This window comes from Nicotiana tomentosiformis, chromosome 4, assembly GCF_000390325.3.
Source record: "Nicotiana tomentosiformis chromosome 4, ASM39032v3, whole genome shotgun sequence".
Classification (NCBI taxonomy): domain Eukaryota; kingdom Viridiplantae; phylum Streptophyta; class Magnoliopsida; order Solanales; family Solanaceae; genus Nicotiana; species Nicotiana tomentosiformis.
This window is the reverse complement of record NC_090815.1, coordinates 31,081,981-31,092,797: the sequence shown is the minus strand read 5'-3', so window position 1 is coordinate 31,092,797 and position 10,817 is coordinate 31,081,981. Positions and strand designations below refer to the sequence as shown.

General features: G+C 43.4%; 1 protein-coding gene across 1 annotated transcript; it reads right to left on the bottom strand.

The window, feature by feature from the left end:
• Positions 1 to 3,389: 3,389 nt before the first annotated feature.
• Positions 3,390 to 6,404, bottom strand: LOC138909454 (uncharacterized). Its single transcript, XM_070200652.1, has 3 exons — positions 6,257 to 6,404; positions 5,786 to 6,199; positions 3,390 to 3,511 (listed from the first exon to the last, which is right to left on the bottom strand). The coding sequence occupies exons 1-3, from the start codon at positions 6,402 to 6,404 to the stop codon at positions 3,390 to 3,392; spliced, it is 684 nt and encodes a 227-aa protein (XP_070056753.1).
• Positions 6,405 to 10,817: the final 4,413 nt, after the last annotated feature.

The following is a 10,817-nucleotide window of genomic DNA, read 5'->3' as shown; positions in this document are numbered from 1 at the left end:
AGTAAATGAGGGAATAAGGTTATAATACACAAAACGACCGGCTGGGTCATTACATTGACATGCTTTCAAATTCGACAGTTTAAGTCAAATCAATTTTATACAGTTCAATTTCATGTAATCCAGATATAAAATATTTCATATATTTCACAGCAATGACAGATATCAATCAAGTGCAATAACAAATGCAAAGCAAGTACAGCCTCTCAGGCAACAGTTACTCAACTCATCACTCGACTCTCAGCCCTCAGCACTCACACTCAATGGGTACCCTCGCTCACTGGGGGTGTACAGACACCGGAGGGGCTCCTACAGCCCAAGCGCCATAATCTGCACGGACAACTCACGTGCTGCACGAGTAACTCACGTGCTATAACATCCTGCACGGACAACTCACGTGCCAAAATATCCTTACCTCACTGACAGGCCCTCGGTCTTACTCAGTCCTCAACCTCTCTAGTCTCTAGGGCTCTCAGAAATCACAAAGATCAACCCAAACACAGATAACATAATGCATCAACAAATATCAAGAAAGACTGAGGTATGATACGCAAGTAAAAGCATGATTGAGCACAAGATAGAAATTAACAATTAATTCAATACGTACGTGCCCTCTGTGGATCCCAACAGTACTATCACATGACCTAAGCATGATTTCTAACATGATTTATAGTCAAATTTCTTCAACACATAGAGAGCATATAGCTAACAACAAATTATTCAACTTTACAGTTTTACGGGACGGACCAAGTCACAATCCCCTCGGTGCACACCTACACGCCCATCACCTAGCATGTGTGTCACCTCCAAAATAATCACATGACGCAAAATACTGGGGTTTCATACCCTCAGGACCAGATTTAAAACTGTTATTTACCTCAGAGCGTGAAATTCATTACTCTGCTATGCCTTTGCCTCGCAAATCGGCCTCCAATACCTCGAATCTAGTCACAAATAATTCGTTTCAGTCAATAAAATTTATTGAATTAATTCCATAAGAAAATGCTAATTTTCCATAAAAATCCAAATTTTAGCTCAAAAATCACCTGCGGGCCCCACGTCTTGGAACCCAACAAAAGTTACAAAATCCGAAAGCCCATTCCACCACGAGTCTACCCATACTAATATTACCAAAATCCGACCTCCACTCAATCTCAAAATCTTCAGATATTATTTTCAAATCCCTAAGTTCAAACCCGATTTATACCTCAAAAACATGTAATCTAGTCGGATTATCCGATGATAATTCAATATTATGGAGTAGAAATGATCACAAGGGACTTACCTCAAGTTTTCCCATAAAAACCTTGCTCAAAATCACCCAACCCGAGCTTGAAATGCCCAAAAATGGCAAAAGCTCGGAACCCCTATGTTTTTGTACTGCCCAAGGGTTTTTGCACCTGCGGCAACTTGGCCGCTTCTGCGCCAACCGAATGTGTTTAAAAACACCCGCATCTGCGCCTTTGCCCGCATATGCATGCATGTGTGCGCTTCAGCGCAAGCCGCTTCTGCGCATGTCCTTCCGCATCTGCGCTCACGCAGGTGCGGAATTTCCTTCGCACCTGCGACCACCGTCCCACAGTCCATTTTTGCATCTGTGCTTGCCAGGCTCGCCTCTGCAAGCTCGCACCTACGATGGAATTTACGCAAGTGCGATTGCATCAGAGGGCAGAAACTTCAGCGTTTTCTTCTAAGTCCAAATTGATCCGTTAACCATCCAAAACTCACCCGGGCCCCTTGGAACCTCAACCAAATATACCAAAAAGTCCTAAAACATCACTCGAACCCTCAAATCACCTCAAACCTTCGCTAAAACCATGAATTACAGTCCAATTCAAGCCTAATGAACTTTGAAATTTCTAATTTCTACCAACGACTCCGGAACCTATCAAATCATGTCCGATTGACCTTAAATTTTGCACACAGGTCATAAATGACACAATAGAGGTATTAAAATTTTCAGAATTGGATTCCGACCCCGATATCAAAAAGTCAACCCCCGGTCAAACTTCCCAAAAACTAAACTTTTGGCATTTCAAGCCTAATTCCACTACGGACCTCCAAATAATTTTCCGGACACGCTCCTAAGTACAAAATCACCATACAGAGCTGTTGGAATCATCAGAATTCAAATCCGAGGTCTGTTACACATAGGTCCACATCCGGTCAACTTTTCTAACTTAAATTTCAATTATGAGATTACGTGTCTCATTTCATTTTGAATTCCTTCCGGACCCGAACAAACTAACCCGGTAAGCCATAAAACAACTATAAAGCATAAATTGAGCAGTAAATGGGGGAACGGGGTTATAATACTCAAAACTATCGGCCGGGTCGTTACATTCTCCCACTCTTAAACAAACGTTCGTCCTCGAACGGGTTTAGAATCATACCTGGAGTATCAAATAGGTGTTGATATTTGCTCCACATCTCCTGCTCAATCTCCCAAGCAGCTTCTCCGACTAGCTGGCCTCTCCATTGTACCTTCACCGATGCTATGTTCTTTGACCCCAGCTTTCGAACCTGCCGATCTAAAATAGCCACCGGCTCCACATTATAAGTTAAATTACCGTCCAGCTGTACTGTACTGAAATCCAGAATATGAGACAGATCCCCGACATACTTTCGGAGCATGGATACATGGAACACTGGATGAACACCTGATAGACTAGGTGGCAAAGCAAGTTCATAAGCCAACTCTCTAATTTTCTTAAGTATCTTAAAAGGCCCAAAATACCGAGGGCTCAGCTTGCCCTTTTCCTGAACCTCAACACACCCTTCATAGGTGAAATCTTGAGCAGAACCTTCTCCCCCACCATGTGAACAACATCACGAACCTTCCTGTCGGCATAACTCTTCTGTTTAGACTGTGCCGTGCGAAGCCGTTCAGAATCACTTTGACCTTCTCTAAAGCATCCTGAATCAAGTCAGTACCCAATAGCCTAAACTCACCCGGCTCAAACTAACCCACCGAAGATCGGCACCGTCTCCCATACAAAGCTTCATACGGAGCCATCTGAATGTTTGACTGGTAGCTATTATTGTAAGCAAACTCCGTAAGTGGCAGAAATTAATCACAAGAACCCCCAAAATCAATGATATAAGCGCGTAGTATATCCTCCAATGTCTGAATAGTGCGCTCGGACTGTCCGTCCGTCTGAGGGTGAAATGCTGTACTCAACTGAACTTGTGTGCCCAACTCTCACTGCACTGCCCTCCAAAACTGTGAGGTAAACTGCGTACCCCGATCTGAAATAATGGATATTGGCACACCGTGTAGGCGAACAATCTCGCGAATATAAATCCCACCCAACCGCTCCGAAGAATAATTAGTACCAATTGGAATAAAATGCGTAGATTTGGTCAACCGATCTAGTATCACCCACACAATATCAAACTTTCTCAAAGTCCATGGGAGTCCAACTACGAAGTCCATGGTAATACGCTCCCACTTCCACTTCGGAATTTCTAGTCTCTGTATCAATCCGTCCGGTCTCTGATGTTCGTACTTTACCTGTTGACAATTTAAACACCGAGATACAAACACAACTATATCTTTCTTCATCCTCCTCCTCCAATAGTGCTGCCTCAAATACTGATACATCTTCGCAGCGCCTGGATGAATAGAGTACCGCAAACTGTGAGCTTCCTAGAGAATCAGCTCACACAAACCATCTACATTAGGCACACATAGCCTGCCCTGCATCCGTAATACACCGTTATCTCCAATAGTGACTTCCTTGGCATCACCGTGCTGAACCGTGTCCTTAAGGACAAGCAGATGTGGATCATCATACTGGCGCTCTCTGATGCGATCATATAAAGAAGACCGAGAAACCACACAGGCCAAAACTCGATTCGGCTCGAAAACATCCAATCTAACAAAATGATTAGCCAAGGCCTGAATATCCATGGCTAAAGGCCTTTCTGCTACCGGTAAGTATGCTAAGCTGCCCAAACTCTCCGCCTTACGACTCAAGGCATCGGCCACCACATTGGCCTTTCTGGGATGATAGAGAATGGTGATATCATAATCCTTAAGAAACTCCGACCACCTTCGCTGCTGCAAGTTAAGATCCTTCTGTTTAAACAAGTGTTGTAGACTCCGATGATCGGTATATACCTCACACTGGACACCGTACAAGTAATGCCGCCAAATTTTCAAGGCATGAACAATAGCTGGTAACTCAAGATCATGGACTGGATAATTTTTCTCATGTACCTTTAACTGTCTGGACGCATAGGCAATCATCCTACCGTCTTGCATTAGCACTGCGCCGAGACCAATATGCGACGCGTCACAATACACAGTATAAGACTCTGAACCTGTAGGCAACACCAATACTGGAGCTGTAGTCAAAGCTTTCTTGAGCTTCTGAAAGCTCTCTTCACATTCATCCGACCACCTGAACAGAGAACCTTTCTAGGTCAATTTAGTCATAAGTGATGCAATAGATGAGAAACCCTCCATGAAACGACGATAATAAATGGCAAAGCCGAGAAAACTCCGAATCTCAGTAACTGAGGATGGTCTGGGCCAATTCTGAACTGCCTCTATTTTCTTCGGATCCACCTTAATTCCTTCACTGGACACTATATGTCCCAAGAATACCATTGAACTAAGCCAAAACTCACACTTAGAGAATTTGGCATAAAGTTTCTCATCTCTCAGCCTCTGTAATACAATACCTAAGTATTGTGCATGCTCCTCCTTGCTACGTGAATACACCAGAATATCATCAATAAATACTACGACAAATAAATCAAGATATGGCTGAAATGCAATATTCATCAAATGCATAAATGCTGCTGGGGTATTGGTTAGCCCAAAAGACATCACAAGAAATTCATAGTGGCCATAACGAGTTTGGAATGCCGTCTTCAAAATATCTGAATCCCGAATTTTCAACTGGTGATACTCATATCTCAAATCAGTTTTTGAGAACACCCTCGCTCCCTGAAGCTGGTCAAATAAGTCATCAATACGTGGAAAAGGATATTTATTCTTGATCGTCACTTTGTTCAACTGCCTATAGTCATCGCACATCTGCATAGTACCATCTTTCTTTTTCACAAACAGAACTGGTGCACCCCAAGGTGACGCACTAGGCCTAATAAACCCTTTGTCAAGGAGTTCCTGAAGTTGCTCTTTCAGTTCTTTTAACTCAGCCGGTGTCATACGATACGGAGGAATAGAAATAGGCTGAGTGCCTTGCACCCAGTCAATACCAAAATTAATCCCTATCGGGTGGCATACCAGGAAGGTCTATGGGAAATCTATCTGGAAAGTCTCGCACAATCGGTACTGAATCAATAATAGGAGTATCAATATAAACATCTCTCACAAAGGCCAAATATGACAGACATCCCTTTTCAACCATACGTTGGGCCTTCAAATAAGAAATTACCCTGCTAGGAACAAAATCTAGAGAACCTTTCCATTCAACCTTTGGCAACCCCGGCATCGTCAACGTCACGATTTTTGCGTGACAGTCCAGAATATCATGACATGGAGACAACCAATCCATACCAAGGATTACATCGAAATCAACCATACCAAGTAAAACGAGATCAGCTTTAGTCTCTAATTTCCCAATAGTCACCACACACGACCGATACACACGATCCATGGTAATAATATCGCCCACCGATGTAGATACACAAACATGTGAAACTAAGAACTCACAGGGCATATCCAGGTAATGAGCAAAATACGATGATACATATGAATAAGTGGAACTAGGGTCAAATAATATAGAAGCCTCCCTCTGACATACTGAAACAATACCTGTGATCACTGCGTCTGAGGCAATAATATCTGGCCTGGCAGGAAAAGCATTGAATCGAGCCTGCCCGCCACATGATCGTCCTCCCCCTCTTGGGCGACACCTAGATGCCTGACCCCCACCCCGAGCTGGCAGGGTGGGTGGTGTAACTATTGGAGCTGGTGTCATTGGTCGAGAACTATGTTGTGGAGCCTCACTCAATAGCCTAGGACAATCTCTCTTGAAATGACCCAATTCTCCGCACTCAAAACAACCCCTCCTCTGACGGAACTGCTGCTCCTGATAAGCCGAAGAAGTATCTGTAGAAGGCTGAGTAGACGAGGCATGATGAGAACTCTGTGCTGGTAGTGCACTGAATGAAGACTGGCCTGAGTGAGCACTGTAAGAACCGTGGCTTGCTGATGCACCACGATGAGCTAGACGACCCACTTAAGCGTGTCTGTAAGAACGGCTCCTACAACTATAAAACGGACCCCCTGCAGGAACACCGCTGAAATCACCAGAACCACGAGGCCTATTAGCCTCCATCTCGACCCGCTCCTGGCTACGAACCATCTCAATCTGACGAGCAATGTCGACAACCTCGTCGAAAGTAGCACCAGAAACTCTCTCTCTAGTCATGAGTAATCACAGCTGAAAAGTAATGCCATCTATGAATCTCTCGATCCTTTCCCTATCTGTGGGAATCAACCAGATAGCATGACGGGCCAATTCTGAAAATCTCATCTCATATTGTGTCACGGACATATCACACTGACGAAGTTGCTCAAACTGCCTGCGCAGCTCCTCTCTACGGGACTGAGGCACGAACTTCTCCAGGAATAGACCGGAGAACTGCTGCCAGGTAAGGGGTGCTGCACTGACAGGCCTACACCTCTCGTAAGACTCCCACCATCTGAAGGCATCCCCAAAAAACTAAAAAGTAGTGAATGAGACCCCACTGGTCTCTAGAATACCCGTTGTCCGAAGCATCCGCTGACACTTATCCAGAAAACCCTAGGAATCCTCTGACTCAGTACCGCTAAATGGTGGAGGTGGAAGCCTCTCAAGTCTCTCAAGTCTCCTTTGCTCATCATCTACCATAATAGGAACTACCGGGGCCTGAGCAGCTGCAACCGGCTGGGCTAGTAGCGCCCCCGGTATCTGAAGTCCCTGTACTAACTGGTCTGGTGTACGGGCAATGGGGGTATGAGTACCTCCCCCGGCCTGAGAAGCGGCACGTGCGGCCTGATCCGAAACCACCTGAGCAAGACCAGTGAAGCTGCTAATATCTGGGCCAAAGTCTCCTGAAGGCCTGGAATCTCAATGGGTACAGCTGGTGCCTGAGCTGATCCTGTCGGCTCAGCTATATCCGGAATCTCTCCTGAGCTGGAGTAACTGGTGGTACTACAGGTGCTGGTCCAACTGTGGTACGAGCAACACCTCGACCTCTACCTCGGCCCCGGCCTCTACCACGGCCCCGGCCTCTCGCTGCCCTAACTGGTGGCTGACCATCCGATCCAGTATTATGTGTCCTCACCATCTGTGAGAGAATAGAATGGTAAAAATTTAGTTTCCAGAATCAACAAATTCACATGACAGAATAAAAGAAAGTGAAATTTTCCTAAGGGTTTCGCAGCCTCTCGAAGATAAGTACAGACGTCTCCGTACCGATCCGCAAGACTCTACTAAACCTGCTCATGACTCGTGAGACCTATGTAACCTAGGTTCTGATACCAACTTGTCACGACTCAAAATCCCAACCTGTCGTGATGGCGCATATCTTGATACTAGACAAGCCGATAATCTCGATAAACCATAATTTTTCTTAAGTTTGAAAATACCATAATTTAGTACAATACAAAAGCCTATAAATACTGACATGAACACTCCCCAAAATCTGGTGTCACTGAGTACATGAGCATCTAATATGGATACAAATCTGGAACATAAGGTTTATAATAGTCTAAGACCAAAATACAGTAACAAAAGAGATAGGGAAAGAGAGACAAGGTCTGCGAAATATGACAGCTACTTCTGAATCTCCTGAAAATCAACTGCGTGAAATGATCAACACCCGTGTCCGGGAACACCAGGATCTGCACACGAAGTGCGGGGTATAGTATGAGTACAACCAACTCAGCAAGTAACAATAATAACTAAGGAACTGAAGATAATGATGAGTTACACACTTTCAGTTCACTCAGTAATTCCAGCAAAAATAGACATGCTTTCAAATCTGGCAGTTTAAGTCAAATCAATTTTATACAGTTCAATTTCATATAATCCGGATATAAAATCTTTCAAAGATTTTACAACAATGACATATAGCAATCAAGTGCGATAACAAATGCAAAGCAAGTACAGTCTCTCAGGCAACAGTCACTCAACTCATCACTCGGCTCTCAGCGCTAACTGGGGATGTACAGACTCCAGAGGGGATCCTACAGCCCAAGCACCATAATCTGCATGGACAAGTCACGTGCTATAATATCCTTACCTTACTGACCCGCCCTCGGCCTTACTCAGTCCTCAACCTCTCTAGTCTCTCGGGCTCTCAGAAATCGCAAAGATCAGCCCAGACAAAAATAACATAATGCATCAACAAATATCAAGAAAGACTGAGGTATGATACGCAAGTAAAATCATAACTGAGCATAAGATAGAAATTAGCAATTAATTAAATAAGTACGTGCCCTCTGTGGGTCCCAACAGTACTATCACTTAGCCTAAGCATGATTTCTAACATGATTTAGAGTCAAATTTCTTCAACACATAGAGAGCATATAGTTAACAACAAATTATTCAACTTTATAGTTTCACGGGACGAACCAAGTCACAATCCCCTCGGTGCACGCCCACACGCCCATCACCTCGCATGTGCGTCACCTCCCAAATAATCATATGACACAAAATTCTGGGGTTTCATACCCTCAGGACAAGATTTAAAACTGTTACTTACCTCAGAGCGTGAAATTCTTTACTCTGCTATGCCTTTACCTCGCAAATCGGCCTCCAAATGCCTCGAATCTAGTCACAAATAATTCGTTTTAGTCAATAAAATTTATTAAATTAACTCCATAAGAAAATGCTTATTTTCCATAAAAATCCAAATTTAAGCTCAAATATCGCATGTGGGGTCCACATCTCGGAACCCGACAAAAGTTACAAAATCCGAAAGCCCATTCCACCACGAGTCTACCCATACTAATTTTACCAAAATCCGACCTCAACTCGACCTCCAGATCTTCAAATCTTATTTTCAAATCCCTAAGTTCAAACTCCCGATTTACACCTCGAAAACATGTAATCTAGTCGGATTATTCGATGATAATTCAATATTATGGAGTATAAATGATCACAAAGGACTTACCTCAAGTTTTACCGTGAAAATATTGCTCAAAATCGCCCAACCCGAGCTTGAAATTCCCAAAAATGGCAAAAGCTCGGAACCCCTCTGTTTTTGTACTGCCCAGGGGTTTTCGCACCTGCGGCAACTTGGCCGCTTCTGCGCCAACCGCATGTGCGAAAAAACCCCGCATCTGCGCCTTTGCCCGCATCTGCGTGCCTGTGTGCGCTTCTTCGCAAGCCGCGTCTGCGCACTTCCTTCTGTATCTACGCTCACGCAGGTATGGAATTTTACTCGCACCTGCGACCACCATCCCATAGTACATTTTTGCATCTGCGCTTGCCAGGCTCACTTGTGCGAGCTTGCACCTACGATGGAATTTCCGCAGGTGCGATTGCATCAGAGGGCAGAAACTTTAGCTTTTTCTTCTAAGTCTGAAATGATCCGTTAACCATACAAAACTCATCCGAGCCCCTCGGAACCTCAACCAAATATACAAACAAGTCCTAAAACATCATATGAACTTAGTGGAACCCTCAAATAACCTCAAACAACGCTAAAACCATGAATTACACCTCAATTCAAGCCTAATGAACTTTGAAATTTCTAATTTCTACCAACGACTCCGGAACCTATCAAATCACGTCCGATAGATCTCAAATTTTGCACACAAGTCATAAATGACATAACGGATGTATTCAAATTTTCAGAATTGAATTCTGACCCCGATATCAAAAAGTCAACCCCCGGTCAAACTTCCCAAAAACTAAAATTTCGGCATTTCAAGTCTAATTCCACTACGGACCTCCAAATAATTTTTCGTACACCCTCCTAAATCTAAAATCACCATACGGAGCTGTTAGAATCATCAGAATTCAAATTTGAAGTTTGTTACACATAGGTCCACATCCAGTTAATTTTTATAACTTAAATTTCAATTATGAGATTAAGTGTCTCATTTCGTTCCGAATTCCTTCCGGACCAGAACCAACTAACCCGGTAAGTCATAAAACAACTATAAAGCATAAATTAAGCAGTAAATATGGGAACAGGGTTATAATACGCAAAACGATCGGCTGGGTCGTTACAGCTAAAATCATATGTTTTAGTCATATTTTGCACTCTAATTACTACATTTTATTTTTGTTTGAGCTTAAATGTTAGTGTATTGCACTTATTATATGTTTTACGCCTTGGATGAAGTGATTTCGAATTAAAACGATATCCGGGAGCTAAATTGAACAAGTTGGAGCTTTGAATTCTGAATAAAAGCCCAAGGGATTAAATCGGGATAGTGCTTGGGGGTCGAGGACCAAGTCTGGATATCAAAACACGAAGAAAAAGAGTTACTCTGTAAAATAACCACAGCCGCTGGGCACGGCACGGCAGTACAAATGGGCCAACTCTGACAGATTTCAGCTCTTTGACCTTTCCCCCTAGCGCCCTGCATGGGGCAGCGTGCATGTGTGATTTTTCTTAAAGTATTTTCCTGTTTCGGCGTGAAAAATGTAATTTCAACTGGGCCCACTCCTACAGGGTATAAATAAACCAAAAAGATATTTTTGAAGGGACTTTTGGAACCTTTGGGAGAGAATTGGGGACTACAAGACACGGGAATCCATCATCTTTCTATCAATTCAATACGAGAGTTTGGATTGTAAAGTTAGATTGAGGCTTTCTTATTCTTTAATGATAATAGTGATGAC

Coding starts and splice junctions, on each gene's coding strand:
- LOC138909454 (XM_070200652.1), bottom strand. CDS start 6,404: ATGACTAGAGAGAGAGTTTCTGGTGCTACTTTCGACGAGGTTGTCGAC. Junction 6,200..6,256: donor CAGCGGTGTTCCTGCAGGGG/GTCCGTTTTATA, acceptor TGGGTCGTCTAG/CTCATCGTGGTGCATCAGCA. Junction 3,512..5,785: donor CTCAGACGCAGTGATCACAG/GTATTGTTTCAG, acceptor AATTGTCAACAG/GTAAAGTACGAACATCAGAG.